The 22,840-nt window shown below is 38.4% G+C and overlaps 2 protein-coding genes across 3 annotated transcripts; one reads left to right on the forward strand and one right to left on the reverse strand.

Annotated features, from left to right (window-relative positions):
- Positions 1 to 1,258: 1,258 nt before the first annotated feature.
- LOC135713237 (uncharacterized) lies at positions 1,259 to 15,444 on the reverse strand. 2 transcript variants are annotated; one of them, XM_065236342.1, is made up of 3 exons: positions 15,356 to 15,444; positions 14,286 to 15,298; positions 1,259 to 2,323 (listed from the first exon to the last, which is right to left on the reverse strand). In XM_065236342.1, the coding sequence occupies exons 2-3, from the start codon at positions 15,280 to 15,282 to the stop codon at positions 1,275 to 1,277; spliced, it is 2,046 nt and encodes a 681-aa protein (XP_065092414.1). In that variant the 5' UTR covers positions 15,283 to 15,298; positions 15,356 to 15,444; the 3' UTR covers positions 1,259 to 1,274. The 2 variants fall into 2 exon arrangements, with proteins under 2 accessions (XP_065092414.1, XP_065092413.1); XM_065236341.1 differs by having other exon boundaries at positions 14,286 to 15,288; positions 15,356 to 15,408.
- A 166-nt stretch (positions 15,445 to 15,610) lies between these two features.
- Positions 15,611 to 22,838, forward strand: LOC135713240 (acyl-coenzyme A thioesterase 13-like). Its single transcript, XM_065236344.1, has 2 exons — positions 15,611 to 15,711; positions 22,413 to 22,838. Exons 1-2 carry the CDS (start codon positions 15,613 to 15,615, stop codon positions 22,773 to 22,775), a joined length of 462 nt encoding a protein of 153 aa, XP_065092416.1. The 5' UTR covers positions 15,611 to 15,612; the 3' UTR covers positions 22,776 to 22,838.
- Positions 22,839 to 22,840: the final 2 nt, after the last annotated feature.

Genomic DNA, 22,840 nt, shown 5'->3' on the forward strand with positions numbered 1-22,840 from the left:
AAAAATGGGATTCGATCCTATATTCGGACAGTATATAGTGTAATAGCAGGAGAATCGATTGACACTGATAGCTCGACTTTGTTTACCTTTGTTACATTCGACGTAATGAAAATTTGCTCTTGTTATGATCTTGCTGGGCACCGCCACCAAAATCCGCTCCTTGTTGTCATAAATTCGGCATTATTTGGTAGCTATTCTCAGTGCACATAATCGGCCGCACTTCCGTTCCCAGGAAATAGTCATTAATTCCCACGAATTCTTCATCGTCTGCGAACCAATGAACGGGAATCGATTGACAACGCCGCCCCTGTTAACGGAGTCCCAGAGTGATGGTTCCGTGGTCGTATGACATTTTTATCATGAAAAGCCGAAGTCGAAATCGATCAGAGCTATCGAAAACGAAAATCTAGGCAAAAATGATGACAAAAAGACACCTGCAGCAAACATAAACAACAACGATGCAACGTCATTGAGTGGATGCGCTAAAGTTACACAGTGTAACTTACACTGTTATTTTTTTAGGCACGCAATAAAATAACATGCGATAAGCAATAATCTTGAAATGCGAAGAAGAACAAGAAGTACAAGTTTGCCTAGAAAACCCTTTCACAACGGGAAGCAGCCGCCAACTTAAACATGGATGCCATCCGGAGAGTTGCAGATGAGCCCGACAACTATCAAGTATTTTTCATGATCCAATTATTCAATGGCGGTAATGGTAATGAAAAGCATTTGTTTGGGAAAAGTTTCCATTTTATCCACGATTTCTCGCGGTTTGAATTCCACAAGTTGCATCCAGCAGTCAACTAAATTGGTGAGTTCGTTCTAGTTTAATACTTAGGTATGGTAGGATGGTATCGGACCCAAATCTGGGATGGAGAATTCTGGCACGTGGAATCCCGAAACTGGTAGTGGGAGAGCGGCCCCAGTGGTGTGTTATGGACTGTTCTCCCCTATGTATTAATAAAAATTACTGTCATTGGATTACCTTCGAGCACGGGCAAACAAGCCCTTGAGTGATCTCGTTGCAAACCACATAGCATATTACCATTAAGTCTACTGTAAATCAGACCCAAACAAAAGGGTTTTAATTGAATCTTAAATTTAACCATCAAGCTAGAACATCCAAACGTTTAGAATAGGTCAAGCGTCAACACGTCCTGGGGGTCCAGTCTCGTGCATCGATGAGGGAAGTCATAGGGCATTTTTTTCTCGAACAATAAAGCACAACAAACTGCATTCGGTAGTTTCAATTCAAAGTCTTTATTTAAACCTCACGGAGTCACGTGCTTGCTAAACGGCACATCACACAAGCAGCAGTACGAATAGTAGATAGTGAGCTGACCACCGTCGGCGCAAAAAATGTCAGCCAACAGCTGGACGTCGAGCGAACAACGTTCGCACATTTCGCACACTGTTTCCACGTTCTGCATGGCGATTTGCTGTTTCGTTATCGAGCAGCGGAATGTTTGGTGATTCTCCACGCAGGTTTGCTTCGCTTCCGGAATCGCGTCACCACAGAACGAGCATTCCTCGGCGTACAATGGTTGTTGGGTGCTCGAGAGTAGTTCGTTCGCACGGACGATCACTTCCTCCATCGGGGGTTTCAACGCCAGGTGTACGTGCTCGTAGTCCCCCGGGAAGCTATCGGTGACGAACTCTTGCATAAAGTTACGCAAACAACGGATCGTTAGCAGTTGCTGATAGCTTAGTTGACTGAGGGTATGTCGTACGTGCAGAAAGTAGTAGATCACCTTTGCTGCGTGCAGAATTTCGATTACTGTTCTGAGGAACTGCGATTGGTTGTAGAGCACTTCGGATACCGATTGGCAGCGCCTTTTGTAGTGGCTTAATCGCGCACCCAGCTGAATCAGCTGCAACTTCAGATGGTAGGCGTAGCTATCGTCTACGTTTGCACAGTTGGAAGCCATCAGCTCGAGGGGTTTCACCGTTTCAGGATTACGATTACCGCAGTACCGGATTACTTCGGCACAATCGTAATAGTTGGTCATGCGGAGTGTTGGGTTGTTCAGTAGGATTTTCATCGCGTCGTATTCGTTGAACTTGCAGAAGAATATGACCGAGGGCGTTCGTAAGCTCAGACGATCGAAACTCTTCGATGGATAGCCTACAAACAGCCAGCAGGATCGGTTCCGTGAGGCTGTAACCCCGTAGATGGAGTACTTGCTGACATTCAAATCCGTTTTGATCGCTGTATGGTCGATTTCCATGCGATCCGCACTGACGACTTTAATGTTGATACAGAATATCACACCGGGGAGAGTAGAAATGATGTAGCGGTACGGGGAAAGTTGATGGAGGCCTGAAAGATAGGAAAAGTCACATAATAGGGAAAGTAGAGGAACACTAGACCGAATGGGTTATTGGCTATTGAACCACGCAGCAGTCTTGGCATGGGCGAAAAAAAATCGAAAAGGACAACCTGGAGTAACTACAGTACTGGTCAACATAAAGTACACACATCTAATAATGACAAGTTTTCTTGATTTTCTCAATATTTATAACAGTTTTTTTTAAAGTTCGATCGAAGTTATCATTATAGATTTGCTTTCGGAATATGGTTTGTTCCGGGGTCATGAGAGTGGTTAACTATTTGATAACAAGATTTATTGGGAAACTGTTTATTTCTGTGTGGACAGAATAAAGTACGCAGTACAATAAATTCAGCAGTTTTAATGTTTATTCTTAAAATTAATATTTAGTTTTTTTTCCTTGATTTGTTTTCCATTGATCTTGATTTCCGTGTTGAACACCAGGCTTGCCTAAACTTCTTGAACTCAGATTATGCCGTATAGATGTTCATTCATCGTGAGCTAGTTCATCCCTCACATATAAAGACCAATGATGTCAAATCCAAAGAGCGCAAAAGAGCTCGAGCTCAGATTGATGCTTAAGCTGGATTTCCACAAATACGCATCACGATGAGTGATGCGGGGTTCGTTCTAGGGTGAGGCGTGATTTACATCGGCTCTGCTCACCAAACAACATGTTGAACTTCGGGATGTACTCGGTGAAACAGTGAGCTTCGTTATGCATTTGGAGAGAGCACGCACGGTCTTTGATCATGCTTGGCATGCACAGTTGTAAATACCAACTGCTCATTTGTTAATAACTTTGCACTCAGTTGTTGAAATTTGTTTTTCTTCAAACTAATTGATATATTAGGATAATCGTTTATCGCAGACAACCACATTGAATATTTCTCACTGTAAAACATCGTCGCTAAAACATTACCGTCATCTGTTGAGTACACTGTGGTGGGCACAATAGAGTCGGTGTATAATGAGTCACGCCAAGAGTGAAGCCAAGTCTACCTATTAAACTGTCAAACTAGCTACCTATCGTGCAAAATAAATAAACGATGCTATGAAAGCTGTACGAAAGGTATTGCAATAAAATATAAAATGTAATCGAAGAAATGACCATAAACACGCAGTGAGCATATAAATTGTAATTAGATTCGTTTGGTAATGATCAGTAATGAGAATTTGTAATATATGTTGCTGATTTAATCCGACAAAATCACTAATATAATAATTTACTGCAGCCGGTAATTTAATTTCTCGCTAGAAGTCCTTTGAAGTTGATGCAGAAGTCCTCTGTTGCCAAGGGAATCTTTCGAAAACCGTGATGCGAGTTCCACTATTTTTCTCTTGGCGTGACTCATTATACACTGACTCTAGTAAAGGGTGATACGGTCAAAATTTGGTCAAGGGAAAACGCGTGTAAATCGGTGAAATCGTTTATTTAAAAAATCAAATTAAATTTCTTTTTCAAGTTCAATTAGTATAAAATTCAGGAAAAATATTCAGTTAGGCTTCCGCTTTTCCAAATCCGAATTGCCGGGCCTTACGCTTGACCCCTGCCATCAGATTTTGTACAGCCACCTTGTCCACCTTCTTCGCCGCAGAAAGCCAGTTTGCCTTGAACTGCTGCTCGCCCTTAGCAGTTTTTTTGGTCTTCTTTAGGTTCCGCTTGACAATGGCCCAGTATTTCTCAATTGGGCGGAGCTCTGGCGTGTTGGGAGGGTTCTTGTCCTTGGGAACCACCCCCAAGCAACAATTTTTGTTTTATTTAAGTTTTATAGCAGTTGATATAACCAAATTATAAAAGCTTCACTGACGACCACATTGCTTTAACAATCTCCTGAGAACCGCAATACAGCCATGTCATGGCCAATTGGCCCAGTTTTAATGCAGTCATTAAAACTTGATATGCGAACTACTTTAGGAGCACAGGATTTATGTCAGTTTTATCACACTCTAGACGTGATTGTTAAAAATGAAAACATAAAACCTCCTCCAGGTCAGAAAGTTTTAACAGCCTTCTAATGACTACCATAAAACTATATTACAACCGCATAAATCGCTCCTGAAGAAGTTGATAAAACATGATACGCAAAACATTTTGACAACTTTGAAGGTTTTAAGTTGGGGTTTTTGGGTGATAGTTAATATTGAGAAATATTTTATTGTGGTTTTATTCTTTCGATGTTTGATGTGAAATCATGATCCTTGTCAGTTGGTAATAATGGCTGATATTATTGTACATTGAAAATAAGACGACTTTATTATAATTTTAAACCAATCTGTATATGCTTCACAGCATGCCGTGCAATATTTATGGTGATTATTATACCAAATAGGAGCATAAATTTAGTGCGCCATATGAATACTAAAATATAGGGATATTTTTAATTTGTCTGTATTAGCACCATGCATTAAAGAGTCATTCAAAGATTATCTATTTAGTACAAAACTGTTACTACTATTGAGCAATAACCAGTCATATTATTATTCAATTATACATAGATGTATGAAAGTGCTTTATTGCCTATCAATTAAAGCGTAATTATTCATACTGTGTGAAATTTGTTCATACGGCGACATTTTTTTTCGTTATAACTTGCTACTCCTTAAAAATACCTCAATATAACATATTCTCCTAGATTGGAATTCTATAGCATAACATAAACCTAATAATTGTATCTTAGCATTTCGTAGTCCAAATTGAGAGCGTTAAGTTATATTTAAGCTATATAACTAGCTTGCTGGTTTTATTCGGTACAGCGAATCAAAACAAAACAAAAACCATGACCACCTGTCAAAAAGTCAACATTCCAAGCGATCCTCCTATTTTCGCTTGTAATCAAGATGTAAGAAATGCTTATTGGATCCACTAAAAGCTTTTTCAATACAAGGTTTAAAGCCGTGATGTCAATACTGGCCATCTCCAAACGGATTTAGTGAAACTGTCGGCGTTGCTTTAAGAAGAGTTCGTGGATCTTTCGGAAGTGTATCGGAAAGCCGCTTGTTGCATATTTTTAAGAGCTCCTTCACCGCACTGTGCCTTATGTAAGGATCGTATAACTGTAGTTCCTCCAGGAGTTTCATATTGTCGATCGTCTCATCTTCATCGTGTTCAGAAGCACTGAAGGGGTTTTCATTTCATATATTTGAATAGATTTGTTTTTTATAATGACAAAAAATTTCAGAGTATTTTTTGTTGTAGCAGTATATTTCTTATCTGTGAATCTTAGGCCTCTGATAAAGATGATAGTTGTAATGAAGCTTTAATGAAGGTCTAAGACTGCTTCAAGTTTTATATCGGTCATAAAAAGTGTACCATAAAACATAATTGAATGTTTTGTTTTGGTTTTATTCTTCAGTTATAAGTAGTGATGCAGAACCACCTTACAGCTACCGTTAAAACTATGAAGTCTGAGTTTTAATTTAGTAGTCATAAAACAGTTTTATAGACGACTTGACGGCCTGATTTTATGACAAGCACACAAAACCGTAATACAACCACAGGCTGGAAGGGATGCTATGATAAAACAATGATAAAATAAGAATAAATCTTCCAAGCATTTAGATTGTTACTTGGGCCTGCACGTTGTTGGCGGCGTACCACTCCATGGCCTTTTTACCGTAATGGCAAGATGCCAAATCCGGCCAAAACAGTACGGAACAACCGTGTTTCTTCAGGAAAGGCAGCAGACGTTTATTCAAACACTCTTTCACGTAAATTTCTTGGTTGACAGTCCCGGAAGCTATGAAAATGATGCTTTTCAAGCCACAGGTACAGATGGCTTGCCAAACCAGACATTTCTTTGCGAACTTTGACAGTTTCATGTGCTTGAAAACATCTGCTACCTTTCCCCTTCCTTTTGCCGTATAAAACTCCTGTCCCGGAAGCTGCTTGTAGTCGGCTTTGACGTAGGTTTCGTCGTCCATTACCACGCTGTCAAACTTCGTCAGCATCGTCGTGTACAGCCTCCGGGATCGCGCTTTGGCCGTCGTATTTTGTTTATCATCGCGATTTGGAGTCACTACCTTCTTGTAAGTCGATAGTCCGGCTCGTTTTTTGGCTCGATGCACGGTTGTAGACGATACACCCAGCTTATTTGCGGCATCTCGGAGAGAGAGGTTAGGGTTTCGCTTGAAACTACCGGCAACTCTCTTTGTCATCTCAGCGGCTTCCGGTTTTCGATTTCCCCCCGATCCAGACTTCCTGGCTGTCGACAAACGTTCCCCAAACACTTTAATTACATTTGTAACGGTTGATTTGGCAACTTTTAGCGATTATGCCAACTTTGCGTGCGAGTAGCTCGGATTTTCGCGATGCGCGAGCAAAATTTTGATACGCTGCTCTTCTTGCTTGGACGGCATTTTGACAACTGAAGAGTGAATTCCAAAATCAAAATAGGAGCAACATTCTACACACACACACCTTCAAAATGAGGGGTGTTCAGGTTTTTTAAATGCAAAATTGAAAGAAATACGTCAAGTTGATATTGACCAAATTTTGACCGTATCACCCTTTACACACTACCAACTACGATACTTTTAAATTGACCGTTAAATGCTTGTTCGAATAACATCTTACGAGTGTTATGTCTGTTTGTCTGTGAGTTTACTATAGATATGTAAAGAGTAGGCTAATCTTAACATTTGAATCAACATCAATAATGTTTTACACTTAAAGTCTGAGATGTGTAGCGAGCATTTCTCACTTCATTTTGGCAACACAAAAACAAATACAGTTTATTACTAGAATTAAAATCTACTTTTTTACGTATCTATAACAAGCTTACACCCTTAGAAATTTTTACAGAAATCTGTAAAATTTTACCGAAATCTCAACAGCTGAACGTTCGGTAAACAGTTTCGCAGATTTCCTGTAATTTTTCACAGATATCTGTAAAAAATTACAGGAAAACTGTAAATTGTTTACCGAACCTACAGCTGTTGAGATATCGGTAAAATAAAAAAAATAATCTAAGTGTGTAAGCTCTATTCTATCGACTGCGTCCAAAAGAACTATGTTTCGTCAACTGTGTGCAAAGTTATTACCAAATTTGGGTAGAATCCATCCAAATCAAACTGAACCTACCCAAAAATGGAAAAACTGTGTTGGGAGCGACAAGTTGACAAATGAACAACGTTGATCGGATTCATGTCGATGTTCTTTATTCGTCAAATTGTCACTTCAAACACAGTTTACCCATTTGTGGGTAGGTTCAGTTTTGACCGATCTGGGTAGATTCTACCCAAATTTGGGTAGTTTTGAAAAAGCGTGTACCCTCACTGCACACACGGTAGCTCGGAAATCTTTCTGGACCAACAATTGAAATAGGCGGAACAACCGAACGTAAGCAATGGCACACAAAATTCTCGAGAATCAAAACACGACCACGTAAACTAAAATTGCCATTCGATAAAGGAAGTTTGCTCTATCAGATGATGGTGTTAGATTGTTTGGATGTGCTATGATTTTTGAGGATTTTTTGTTTAAAGCAATTGTTTACGTTTGGTTGTTCCGCCTATTTCAATTGCTTAAATCAGGTTGAGTCTGAATCGATTAATTCATAACCTTCATTCAGCGAGAAAATGGCCTTACAAGGTTTGTTTACAAAATGGAGTTAAGGCCATTTCAATTGTTGGTCTTGACATGATAGATAGCGTAGAAGTTTCTATCTCCGACTTTACACACTAATTATAGCTCGGTAAAATCTCCAACAGCCGATTAACTCCGCATTTACTTTTGCTGATATATCTTCAAAATATCTGTTTGTTAGCTGATATCTCAGCAAAATGACATTTGTTAGCTGAGTCTCGGCATTTTTTTTACTGAATCTCAGCAAAATAAATTGCAGAACTACTCGGCTATTGGAATCTCGGCGAAAAAATTTAAGTGTGTATGTATGTATTTCCGGCATAGCCAAATATCTCTTGAATCTGAACTGCGATTTTAGTTTTCAACACAAGAGATGATCCGCTATACGATGAAGAGACAGTTGAAATGCCGAAATTGTGGTTCAGTTTACTAACACGAGAGCTATTCTGCTTTGCCTAAACTAGGGGCATTTGCCGAGAATATAGACAGTTACCCTACGAATACAATAATTGCCTCTTTGGAGTTACGGAATATATGCAAACGTTCCACTTCTTTCTCGAATACAATACAAAATCACTCATTCATGCGCACTGGGAGAAGCCATCAAGAGCCAAGCTCTCTACGAATACACCATGAAGCTCCAAGTTTACTGCTTTGCACGAGCGCATTGATGTGCACCCGAGAACGAGCTCCGCATCCTTCTCAGCGATGCGGGTTGGCAAGAGCCCAGCTTGAGCATCAAGCATAGTTCCGTGAGAGCAAAATATATCATCATCAAAATATGCTGGAGCTCAGCTTATTGATGACTCTTGATAGAGCTTTTGGCAAGCCTGCTGAGCACCATTGCCAGGGAAGCAGCTCCCACACCTGAACCCTACCTATCGACCCATCAACTCATAAACCGGGGACCAACGACTTTACTTACCCCCGATAACATTGCCACCTCCGTGTGTCACTGTCTTTTGTACATTTTTGTCAGCAAGTCTCTTTTCTGGTTTTGTCCAAACTAGTGCACGCTGGTTATGCCCAAAGAACTCAAATTTGCTTTCATCACTCCAGAGAACCTTCTTCCAAAACTCCAATGGCTTGTCGACATATTTCCGGGCAAAGTTAAGACGCTTGATTCTACAAAAATCATAATCCTTCTTTAATGAATATTGAAAAGGAAGTAAACAAACCTGTTCACTTTTCAAATAAATGATTGTCGTTGGGCCAAACCACTTTTGAAACCTTTTATTTGAACAAAAAAAATAAAACAATCGCTGTATTTTCGAGCAATTTCTCGTTTTGAGAGACCTGTTTCGGTTTTGGACGAAAATTTGTTTATTTTCAATATATTACGTTGTTTAATTCCTTTTAATTCTACTAGTAGTAGTACTACTATTGTATCACTTTCACTAATTTACCTTTCACTTTCACTATCACTTTGAAAAAAACTATAACATAGTCTATGACTAGACACTGAAGAAGTTTTCAAGCAGTAAACGAAATATATATATCTGTTATAGTTTTTTTTTAGTGAAATGAAAGTAAATTGTGAAAATGAATAGTGATTTAGTGAAATTTATACAATACATAGTAGTGATAAGGTATGGTTTATTTGTTATGTATTGAATAATATTGCTATTGAATAATATTGATTGAACAATAACAGCTGTTGCTAGCATGATTAATAATCAAAAGGCTATGTTCATAAAAAGCCATAAATCGATTTCTCTCCAGTTAAGACGCATAGCCTTTTTGACCCATAGGGGTTGGCACTCTCGCCCGATGGCAGTTTAAAAAAAGGGTTTGAGAAGACATTTTGAAAACAATCGTTAACAACTTTTGCCGAGATCGAGGCCAAGATTTAATTTGCATTAAATTGCTGATTTATGAAGGCAACGTAATGAACTTGCAACCAGGGCTGAAAAAATCACTGAAATTCATCAAAGTTCACTATGGATGAAAAATTCATTTCATAGTGAATGCTGGTGATTTTTTCATGATATTTTCAACTCTGCTTGCAACACAGTGTACAAACTCCTACAAATACAATTATCCACTAGTTGACATATAGACATATAGAAAGTGAAATTTTTAAGGTGGCACTCTTGCTCCATCAGACCCTACAACACAATAGATCAACTCTGGTCGCAGTGGTCAATGTACAATGGTCCCAAAGCCGTATTTAGGAAGACAAAAATGTTTGCGTTGGTTTAAGGCATATGGTATCTTCGGGAAAGTTTCTTCATATTTTTTGGCCGATCTTTTAATGTTAATGAAATTAGGGTGGTCCATAAAATTGGGGAATCGAAAATGCGAACTTTTTTTTTATTGTTCGAGATAGACCAATGCAATGTTCTAGAGAGTTGCAGAACACACAACTTTGCTCAAGACATCACATTTCCATTTCTTATGGTTCATGAGTTATTATTTTTTTAAACAAGCAGGATAGGGTGGCTCCTGAAAAATTGGTTTTATATGAATATCTTTTCATACGTTCATTTATCATAAAAACGAAGTTCTAGACACTTTTAGAACTTTTGATAGCAAATATTTTTGCTGGAGCAACTAAGTTGCTATTTTTTTTATTCGAAAGTTAAAGGCTATTTTCTTTTTAAAAAATGGCATTTTTCAATTATCAATATCTCTTAAGAGAGTAAACCGATTTTCAAACTTTTAATTCCATTCGGAATATCGTTGTTTTTTACATGGTAGAAAAACTGCGAGAGTGACTTTTGTTTAAAGCATTTAATTTAATTTAAAAAAAAACCTTTTATTTTTATGAAAAACAAATAAACTGCCTCAGCAAAAATGTGCGCCATCAAAAGTTCTTAAAGTGCCTAGAACAAAATTTTTGCGAGAAATCAATGTATGAAAAGATAATTAAAGATAACCTTTATTCTACGGATTACCCTAGCTTATATCACAGACAAACAGACATAACACTCGCAAGTTGTTCATCGAACAAGCATTTAACGGTCAATTTAAAAGTATCGTAGTTGGTAGCACCGCCACCTATGGCGCGCATAGTCAATTCCCTTGCGTTTGACGTTTACACACTACCGCCATCTGTTCAGCGTACTACCCACCACAGTGTATTCAACAGATGGCGGTAATGTTTTTGCGACGATGTTTTACAGTGAGAAATATTCAATGTGTTATGTCTGTTTGTCTGTGCTTATATTATAAAACATCAAACATGGCCTACTGGGACTATGTTACGAACCTCATTAAATAATACAATGGTCTATTTTCTCTGGATTTAGTGCTTTATAAATATTAAAAACGAAGTGCAATGATAAATTTAATGATATTTATTGTTTAAATACCCAGTAAGTTTGACAAGTATCAATAGTTAATTAAAAGTTTAGGGCTTCTTCGGGTAGAGTTTCGTCAGTTTTGTTATTTCAGTTTCTGTTCATCAGCGAAATAACCGGATCACATGGAGGTAACAATCGATAAATACATCCTCGATGTTGGCGCTTCGGCTGAATTTGCGTGAATGGAACTCACAGAATTTCCTTATAGATTTGTTGCGTGTCTCTAAAGCTTCTTCACTCAACATCCCCACTGGACCAATAGAGTGTTTGACAATCGCACTACCGTGAACCAGAATTTTGTGCAGTATTGGAGAGAGAGGATACTACCCGTACTCGCTGACGTAGAGTAGTCTAGTTGATTCTGGATAGGCACGAAATGCTTCACCGTTTATTTCGCGCTTACTGTTGATTACGACAAGAATAGTGCAAGGTTGCAAATACTCATTTCAGCTAAAACAATGTTTTTTTTTTAATTATGAAATAATTAGATGCTATGATCATATTTTGAATTGGTAAGCTACAAGAAGAGGTTGCAAAGAATGTGTTTGACATCATGATCAGCAAATCGCTGATTGTGACTCATAGAAAGCAACATTTACAGGTTTTATGTTTCAAACGCATACTTTGAAGCCTCTTCTTGTAAGTTACAAGTAAAACATGTCATCATACCATCTTTTGGATTTATTATTTCGAAAAACATTATTTTAGCTGAAATGAGTATTTGCAACCTTGGAATAGTGTAGATTCTTTCAAGCAACTCCTTGTTCAGTGCAGTTATTTCACATACTGTACGCCACTCTCTAAAACATTGCTTGCAGTGTTTTCGTCATTGCTCTTACATCCGCTTGGTAATGGTTCACTTATCCTAAGGCCAAGTTTCCGTTTTAACACACTCCGTATTGTGATTTCTCGCTGACGAACACTTTCATTCGATTTTGCCACTTGCAACGTTGGCTTGTCCATCTCCGATCGATAGGAAATCTTTAAGAACACCTCCATCGTCCTAATTGCTAATCAAAGAAGGCTTTGCCGTTACGTAGCGCACGTGTAATGAATCAATTTAGCTTGATGGTTTCAAAGATACCATAGGTTGCTATTATCACTGCTTTATATGGACGCTAAGATTCAAATATAATGTATATGCGTTGGAATAATATGTTAAACCCTCACCTAAAAATCACACCTTTTTCACAATTATCTTTTCATACATTGATTTCTCGCAAAAACTTTGTCGTAGACACTTTTAAAACTTTTGACATTTTTGTCGAAGCAATCAAGATACTATCACTTTCATTTGAAGAGTTATGGCAGTTTTTTGCATGAAAATTTGGATTTCTAAAAATTAAATTAAATGCTTTAAACAAAAATCGCTCTCGCAGTTTTGCCACCATAAATGTAAAAAAACAACGATCTTTCGAATTGAATCCAAAATTTGAAAATCGGTTTGCTCCTTTAAGAGATATTGACAATTGATAAGTGCCATTTTTTTTTGAAGAATATCGCCTTTAACTTTCGAATAAAAAAAGATAGCAACTTCGTTGCTTTAGCAAAATTTTTCCTAAAAGTGTCTAGGACTTCGTTTTTACGAGAAATGAACGTATGAAAAGATATTCATATAAAACCAATTTTTCAGGTGCCACCATAACCTGCTTGTTTAAAAAATAATAACTCATGAACCATGCAATTTGGAGTCTTAAGCAAAGTTGCTGCAAATTGATTTTTCTGCAACTTTTTAGAACATTGCATTGGTCTATTGTTTAACAATAAAAAAATTATGGACCACCCTAATTTCCCTAACATGAAAAGATCGGCCAAAAAATATGAAGAAACTTCCATTTGCCTACCACCAACGGTTTTAGCGCAAACATTTTTGTCTTCCTAAATACGGCATTGGGACCATTGTGCAATGCTCTTACCACAGAAATCTGGATCAACAATAGAAAAGGGCCCATCAGCATTTGTAAACAAACCGTTCCAAAGCCCTTTACTCACAAAGCGAAGGCCACCCACGCAAACCAACACCATCATCGGATAGGGGGAAACTTCTACCTACACGATGATGGTGTTGGTTTGTGTAGGCGGCCTTCGATTTGTGAGGAATGGGCTTTGGAACGGTTTGTTTACAAATGTTGATGGGCCCCAGCGCTGCCATTTATACAGATTTATCTGTATTATACAGATTTTTTAATCTTAATACAGACCCGATACAGAATACAGATTTATCACAGATTTTTAAATTACAATACAGATTTATACAGATTTTTATAAAATGAATGTTATGGTGTTTTTGTCAGCATTCACAACCAGAGGACCAACCGGTTTCGGATGCATATGAAGCTGGTAGTAAACGATTTGAGATTGTATGGGGATTTACAGTATTAATTGAATATTTCCAATATAAGCATGTATGTTAAATACAAGAAAAGTGCTTGAGCACATTAAAATGGTACAAATACAAGTACTCGTAAACATTTTACTTGCATTGAAAATGTATTTCGTAAGAAATTGCGGATTTTCTGATATTCTCCATACTGCAAAAATGATTTTACCAGCAATGGCGGGGCGACATCTCTCGACTTTTCGGTGTAACTACCACACAAATGATGTAATTAATTGTATTCATCTATATTAAAAATATCAAATAGTAATGAACTCGTGCACTTTTTTGCATTTAAAACTGCTTATCAGGAAGATAATGAATAGAAACTAAAATCTCCATACATTTTCAAACGGCTTCATATCACTCTTATAAATAAGTACAGACGATATCACAAATGGCGCAATTATATCCCGTATGGTTAGTACGATAGCCCGAATAGGTGGTTAAGCACTTTTTATGGTTACTTTGTATGCACTGTATTTGTAAAACAACAAAACATGATTAATTAAGAAAAAAATCGTCAATACAGAAAATACAGATTTTTTAATAGAGTGGATACAGATTTTTTATAAAACCACCTGGCAGCTCTGATGGGCCCTTTTCTATTGTTGATCCAGTAATAAAAAGAAAAACTCACACTATACATGAACTCACGTTAATTTCTAGAAAGAAACACTCACCTGTTATCATAAATTGGTTCACATTCTGTATGACCATCGACCGCACCTCCCCTTTCAAACTGCACAGAAACACAACCAAATGCGTTCCCTTTACCACCAGGATCAGCAACCGATCGTTGGCATAATCCAGTTCGTACTCCGCGAACCCAACGATCAAATTATCCTCATCGGACCACATATTGTTCAACTGCTCGAAATCCACCACCGTCGCATCCGGTAGCGTCCGGAATCCATAAATAGCAATCTTCCCGTTCTGTAACCCGACAAGCAGCAGATTTCGATCCTCGGCTATGGTTATCCATTTTAGCAGCCTCACCGGTTGCAATACGGCAGCTATAAACTGCACCTGGACTCTATCGGATAGCAAACTGTAAAGGACAATTTTGCCCGACTTGGTTCCAATGGCGAAGTGGGCCACATGGTGGAACGCATGGTCACGCCAGCAAAAATTCGTAATTAGCGCATCGTGTACAGCCGGTAGCAATTTGTCGAACTTCCTGTACACGTTGCTGTCGTGCAAGTGAGCATTCCAAGTGGCGGAGACGTCCACATACAGCAGCCATTCCTTTTGGGCATTGTCATATCGTTGCACCGACAGCTGCCCCATGCTGGTCAAATGAGCCACCAAACAGACTTTGTAATCTTGGAATATTCCCGGTGGGGACACGGCAGCCGTCACATTAGTGATGTACAGCGTTGCGATATTCGGAATGATAGTCTGATCAAGCATAATCGTCGTTCGCTCCAGCCGCTTGCTGGTGTTGTAGACTTCGATCTCTTTCACCGATAGTTGACCCGTAGGTTTCTCCTTGGAACATTCATACCGACTGAGGATGTAATTCAGGGCACCATCCTCGTTGATGTGTTTGTACTTGAGCTGCAGGAACTCGACGTTGCCCTTGGTGAAAACAAGAAAATAGTCGCCCGAACTGGAGATGGCAAATGGGAGATTCACCTGGTCCGGAATCTGCAAGCTTGCATACTCTTTCATTTCCATCTTGACCTACCGGATGCTTGAATCTAAAATCATTAAAAATATCCAAATTTGAAATCGAAAGCGTGATTCTTACCTGAAAGGTTTCACGCGCGTGTTTCAACTCCTCGATGTGTAACGACGCGCCGGCTGCGGCGTCGCTACGAATGTGGATAATCAAAACAAACGACGGTAAAACTGACCCTTTTACGTTTTAGCTCCTCTTGCAGTCAGTTCCATTGATAAACTCGTTCGGAACGGCTGTTTGCGTAACAAGATACTGCTGTTGCCCTTCGGTGGTTGAGTTTCAACAAGATTTTTTCTGCGAATTTTTCCTGGTGTTGCTCCGGCTCAATGCTGAAAAGGATGAGCACGAAGAAAGGGCTGGAATTTCTGCGGGCTGTTTCGAACTACATGACGAAAACCAATGGCTACGATCGGTGTTTACAGCAGGTAGGTGATTTGTCTTACCTTCATTGAAATTGTTGAGTTACGGTGTACTTTACATTCATGAACACTGGAATCCGCACGAAAATAATCGTAAAATTATAGAAAAACCTTGTGAATAAACTTCGACCCGAAGTGCAAACTTTGGACGAACGAAATTTGTTTTGACATTTTGCTCTTGCTTCCTGGGCAGGGCTGTCACAAATGCTTCATCGTTCTTCAGAGGCGATAGGTATGAAATATTTCATCGTTAGAGCTCAGAACCGTCAACTGTTATTTGAGAATAGGCAATCAAACCATATCAAGAGCAAATTTTCATTACGTCGAATGTAACAAAGGTAAACAAAGTCGAGCTATCAGTGTCAATCGATTCTCCTGCTATTACACTATATACTGTCCGAATATAGGATCAAATCCCATTTTAAATTTATTTACCAGTCAAATTGCTTTTTGACGTAATCACCTTCCGATCAAAATAGTTTTCGATGTTACTTAAGTCACCCAATTTCTATGGAAATGCCGTTTGACTTAAGTAACAGCGCTGAGAAACCCGTGAAAAGTGTACGTTCGTCGTTTCGCTTTCTCATTATTAAAGTGAATAAATCGAACTGTTTGTTGCTAAGATGATTTCGGTGGTCCTAAAATGATGAATGGGCTGCACGTAAGGAGACGTAATTGATAATTCTCACGAATATCCTGGTAAATACACTTTGACTTAAGTAACAATAGGGGCCACCAAACGACGTTTAACCCGTAAAAAAAAGAACCGTAGAGGTACAATGAAATGTATTGTAACCATACAATAGAGTTTATGGTATTTACAATAAATCGTATTCTCGACAACGATTAAATAACAATAGAATGTATTGTTTCTACAATAGAATCTATGGTAAATGGGGGAATATACAATAGATTAAGGGGGTCGTTATGTATCTTAACCATACGAAAAATCACTTTTTCCCGAACAAACTTGAACCATTTACCATTAATTGTATTGTTGTTCTATTGTTGAAAACTCTTACTATATGGGACCTATTGTACATCTATTATAATAACAATATGTTAAAACTTCGTGTACTATATACACACAATAAGATCGATTGTTGGCAATAGATTTACGTGTAACTGTATTTTATTGTATGGTAATTGTATGGTTATTTTTTTCCGGGAATAACTTTTGACTCAAAAACCAGTATTTCTTAGCATGAAAGCTAGCGATTTGCCTTTGTATGATTAAACCCGGCTAAATATGTTAAACATTAATATCACTATGAGATTATATGTGTTAAATTGGAAATAGGAATAACTTTTCGGTCATCAAAACAAAACTTTATTTTTCTCAGATCGGTGCGAATGTTACTTACGACATAATGAAAATTTGCTCTTGATATAAATATAATTAAGATTAACCGTAAACTGCACTGTACTTGGGGACTATAGAGTTTTTTTTACGTTTAATCGGCACATACAAATGCATTGAAGGAGTGCGAGCAAGAGGGAAACAGATTAGTGGGAAACCCAACACTCCCTAAATCCCTGTGTGCCAGATAGAGAAAGGCGATTAAACCCTGGATTAAACGTTAAAAAGTTGTTGTGACGAAATAGTGTCAGGTTTTAAATGCTTATAACAGGGTCATTTTTAATTGATGAAATTCTATTTTAATTAACCACTTCATTCGAGCAGATAAAATGACGTTTACTACCACTCGAACTTTGAAATAAAACATTATTTTGAGATTTTTTCTTCTAGAACCTCGAAAAAAGTAGCCAACATTTGTGCGTTTCATAAAAAAAAATTAAAATCGCTGGTAGAAAGTCACGCCAAAACTGCTTGACAAAGTGGTTAATTACACAATTTTTTTCAGATTGATTTGTTTGTACCAATGCTACACTGAACCAATATGACATATTCCTGTTATGTGGCAGTCTAATAAATTTGCGTTATAAGAAAATCCAATTGAAAATGTAAAAGGTAAATCATATATGAATATCTGAAACATTTACAATGCTGATAAGAAACGTGTATATGATCGTCATATGATACATCAAAATCGGTCAAACTATAAGAATTAACTGAAATGAATGGATCATTTTAGATGGCTGAGTTTTGAACCCACCACAGCTTTCATTTGGCGCTACTGTATACGGACGAACCAATGTAAAATACTGTGATAGCCACAGTACGGTGCTGTCAAAACCTCAGCATCTTCAATGATCCATTTGTAACTCATAAGTATAAGCTATACTCACACTAAGATATCCGAATATCTGTGAAAAATTACAGGAAATCTGTGAAAAACCACCGAATTGTTTACCGAACGTTCAGCTGTTGAGATTTCGGTAAAATTTCCCAGATTTCGGTAAAATAATCTAAATGTGTTTTCTCTACAATAGCATATACATACACACTAAGATTATTTTACCGAAAAATGTGAAAATTTACCGAAATCTCAACAACTGAACGTTCGGTAAACAGCTCGGTGATTTTTCACAAATTTCCTGTAATTTTTCAACAGATATCTGTGAAAAATCACAGAAAATCTGTGAAAAATCACCGAACTGTTTACCGAACGTTTAGCTGTTGATATTTCGGTAAAATTTCACAGATTTCGCTAAAATAATCGTAGTGTGTATGTCATAAATCAATCTAATTAAAGTTTAAACGAAAATCACATGAAATTACTTCTTGTTTTGAACCATATTTTTATTGATTCTAAAAATAAATCGAAAAATAAACATAGGTCGTGGGATGCTTCAGAGCTGCATCTTTTTTTTTTGATGTCGGTGTCTTCGCTCGGTTCCACTGGGCCACGGCTGACTTCAAGATTGGGCTCGTTCATTTAGCATGAAGTAATAACAACTCTCCTGACATGGAATGTAGTGCAACGTTATGCTCGTTTTGCTAGAGTGAAGAAAAATATCACTGAAAAATTTATGTTCCGCTTCGGTGGTGTCGTGTGTTCAAATCTTTATTAATGACCTGATTCCTGCCGCCACTCACTCGAGGTTAAGGCTGGATATACTCGCAGGACAAGAGTGTTTTAAAACCTCCAGTGAGTTTGAGGAGTTTCAGCAAGCCTGGTTATGTTTAGAAATCAATGTATTAGGGATTAGGTAGACCATCCGAACTGAATGTAATCTTTCTTGAAGCAAACCAAGGTCGAAGATTTAATTGAGCCACACTATAAAATAGTGTATTCATTGTCACTTGTAGTCTGGAGTATAGGCGACCGGTGGAAACTAACTATTTTAAATTGGCTCACTACTTGACTAACCTATTGGTCCCAAGCAAATCGATTAACATTTCTCATTCTAGTTGATATTCTAGTACTACACTATGTTTGTTTTGATTCGCTATGAAAGTTTGACAGATAAAATGAGGGGTTCGTTGATATTCCTATGTTTAGAGGGTTTCATCGATGAGCCAAAAAGATGAGCACGTTTCTTCGGGACCTTCTAGTCTTAGAGTTACCCCTGTGGTATGATCAGTGCTGATAAAAATCATTTCTTCTACATTCAACTTAGCTGAAAATGAAGACAACCTTAACTTATAGACCAACTACCAAGAATTTGAATTTTGACGTAAAAACATTCTCTTGATCAAGGCAACCTCTGAGTATCAAAGATAATTCGATTTTGTTCATTCGTGGCTGGATGGTCTTAATTGCCTGTGTTGTTGTCAATATAAATATTCGTCTTCATTCAGAATGGGAATGATTTTGATGATCAAATGCAAAATGATTGTTTTAATTTTACACAAAAATAGCGCTGAAGAATATATGCGAGTTATGAATTGGTTCGTGTCTGATCTATTCTGGACACATTATTTTTAACTAGATGAAAAATTCCTATGATATTGACAGTTTGGATCACTGCACATTTAAATCGGCCGTTTACGATTTTCGGGCATAAGTCAGAATTAAGTGTCATGTCGGTTTGTCGGTGGGAAAAGTGCTTAATTTTGGGTTATTTTTCATCTCCGTGTACTCAGCGTGCGCGCAGCTAGCCACAACAAAAACAAAATCTTTCCTGCATTGTAGATAGAGACACCACCGACAAACCGACATGAAACTTAAACTTAACTCTTGATCGAGAATCTATAACGGCCGATTCAAATGTACAACGATCCCATCTGTCAAAACCATAGAAATGTTCTATGTAGATAAAAATAATTAATCCGAAATAGATTAGACACCAACCAACTCATCAATTTTTTACGCGTGTTCGTGGCTTGGATAAATATTTTCCGCGAATGTCAGTTTTGTGCTTTGATCAGAAATTTCTTTGTAATTTGTATAATCATTCATGTCGGTTTGTCGGTGGAGTCACTTCCCTCGCAATTTTATATTATTTGCACCTGTGTCGTGCCCAGGTTGCACATGTGGACGTGGCGCCACTGGTATTCTCAATAACTCTCGGGATAATTCCATTAAAAAGCTCTTCATAATTCTTTGTAAAAGCTACCCTTTGGAAATTAATCTTTGACATATTCCTAAGAATGGAATTCAACTCTGAATTGTCTTAGAAATCTAAACAGACCTAAGTACAGTCGACTTTCGCTTGTTGGGCTAAACCCGTAGGCCACTTACACTGTAACTGGAAGTATCCAGTCAAAAAGGGTCCATTTTGGAGTAAATTGGTAAAATTCATTAAATGAGTAAAAGAAGCAGTATTAGATTTTAAACAATATCTCAACCATAAATTTAGAAGATAGAAATAAATCCATTTTTTGTTCAAACCCGTTCAAAAAAGAGAGGTAAATCCTTGGGTAAAGCAGAGGGTTGTGCCAACAATCAATACGAAACTAACGATTTTAAATTGGCTCACCACTTTAGTAGCCTATTGGTCCCAAGCAAACGATTAACGTACCCTATTCTAGTAGAAATTCTATTACTACACTATGTTTGTTTTGATTCGCTATGAAAGTTTGACAGATAACATCAGGGGTGTGTGGATTCATGCAGAACATGCAGGGGTGAGTGAAATAGCTTGGGACTGCTTGGGACCGTTGTTCTGGTACTGAGTGAGCCAAAAATAATAATGATTTTCTTCGGGACCCAGTGGTCTTAGAGTTACCTCTATGGTTGTGCTTAGTATGTCGGAAATTAGATCAAAAACCCTACTGTCAAAAATTATGTTTGACTTCGATATAGGTGGACTACAGCCCAACTAACGCTAGCCCATCTAAAACGTATTCCACACATAGACCAACGAGAAAAATTTGACTGTATTTAGGACTACTCTGATTTTTATTCAGAAAATTCCCTTGAACTGTAGCTTAGCATTTTCAAAGCATCCAGCAGATTCCATTTCAATTCCCTCCATAATTTATTTGGATATCTTCTAAAATTCACGTTGAGATTCTTCTCAAAATTTGTCAGATATTCTTCTTGGAATTTTCTTATAATTCTCTGAACCGGAAAAACTATGTTTGACAACCGGGAAATAACCGGGCATTTAAATTTCTCAACCCAGTGGCCACCCTGGATCAGAAACCACGACGACACCGACTTCAGCCACCACCGATTGGTGATCGGAGCTGAGATCGTTGTGCGCCACCGGCTTAGAAAAACAGATGTTGTTGAGCGTGTTTAAACAGTAGACATCCGTTCTGGTTTCGCTGGATATTTCCACCAAGCCTCGGGCGTTCAGATCTCTTCCAACGATAAAACGGGAGCTAATACGAGTGATGGCGGTCAGGTCGTTTTTGAATTTGGTTGCTAATCCGTTGTTGACTGTATACTGTCAAGGGCAGTAAACAGCAATGAACAGAACGTTTTCAGATGGCGATGAGAGAAGTGCGTAGGTTCATGAGGCAGGGTGTAATACTTGATTGATTGAGCTGGTGCGATCAAGCCGGATGATGCCGGATGTCTGATAACCAGAAGCTGTCGCCGGACTTTAGGTGAGTCTCGCATAGAAGACCCACGTCGATGCTGTGCTTGCGGATGAAGTTGGCAAGCTCCATCTTTATTGCAGAGCATAGTGACAATAGTTAGCTGTTTGGACGCCATACTGGATGATGAACTTGGATCTGCTCGGGCTTATTGCGGCACTAACGAAGAGCACCGGTAATGTTTATGAAAATTTACATCAGTTCATCACAGATCGGGTTATTGCTTTGCGCTGTTGATGGTCTCTAGAATCCAGAAACTTGGGGAGGAGGGAACTGAAGCGGTTATGAACTTTACGAACTAGGTAAAAAGAAAAAAAAAATCTAGCGATATTGGGTCTTGGGACGAAGTTCGATGACTTCTTCCGAACTAACTTACTGAAATCATCAAAACAATTCTCAAATTTTTGTTCGGTGCTCGTTAGACATCTCCAAAACTCTCCGATCCTCTCCGAACGACGTGTTCTGGGTATCTTGTAAACCATTTGTGGAATAGCTCTACCATTTGGGTTATTGTTCATTTATGAGAAGCTCGGTGAGGCGAAGAAATTTCATTTTAATGCAGGGAATCTTAGAAATGCTCAGTATCACCCAAGTAACATTGCAAGTTTTATCGAAGTTTTAAAGCATGCTACAAGTCTAAATCATGGTCTCCAGAACCCTCATAAAACCAAATTTTTTACTTGGGCAGTGAGCAATTATCGTTTGATAGATTGGGACAAAGTTTTAGAAACGATGCTGGATGAGAATCTAAGTTGAAATTGATTTTGCAGCGACCAATTTTATAACAAGGATTGATCCCGTTCCATTGCAGCTAAAAATCGTGAGCGGTGGCGACGGAAAGTGCACGGCCGAGTTTAAAGTGGCCGAGGAACAGCTGAATCGGGCCGGCGGTTTACACGGTGGCTTCACCGCTACCATTGTGGATGTCGTCACCACCTACGCTCTGATGACCAAGGAAAATTGCCTGCCGGGAGTGTCGGTTGATATCCACGTGACTTACCTGAAGGCAGCCCGGGAAGGTGATGAAGTGGTCATCGATGCCAACACGATCCGGGCCGGTAAAAATCTGGCCTTTTTGGAGTGCGAACTGAGGCACAAGAAGGACAACTCGATCATCGCCAGGGGACAGCACACCAAGTACATTGGAACCGGAGGTGGGAAGCAGAAGGAATAGGCTTTCTTTCATCATGGATCCATAGAAATAAATAGACTCACACCGGAAAAGGTAATTCGAAAAGA

This window comes from Ochlerotatus camptorhynchus, unplaced genomic scaffold, assembly GCF_037179485.1.
Source record: "Ochlerotatus camptorhynchus isolate MF236.1 unplaced genomic scaffold, CSIRO-AGI_Acam_v1.1 ptg000549l, whole genome shotgun sequence".
In the NCBI taxonomy this organism is placed as follows: Eukaryota; Metazoa; Arthropoda; class Insecta; order Diptera; family Culicidae; genus Ochlerotatus; species Ochlerotatus camptorhynchus.

Bases quoted from the DNA above. Each gene is read 5' to 3' on its own strand.
- LOC135713240 (XM_065236344.1), top strand. From the start codon at position 15,613: ATGCTGAAAAGGATGAGCACGAAGAAAGGGCTGGAATTTCTGCGGGCT. The intron at 15,712-22,412 runs GTAGGTGATTTG...GTTCCATTGCAG, and splicing joins ACGATCGGTGTTTACAGCAG to CTAAAAATCGTGAGCGGTGG.
- LOC135713237 (XM_065236342.1), bottom strand. From the start codon at position 15,282: ATGGAAATGAAAGAGTATGCAAGCTTGCAGATTCCGGACCAGGTGAAT. The intron at 2,324-14,285 runs GTGAGTGTTTCT...CCTATCTTTCAG, and splicing joins GAACCAATTTATGATAACAG to GCCTCCATCAACTTTCCCCG.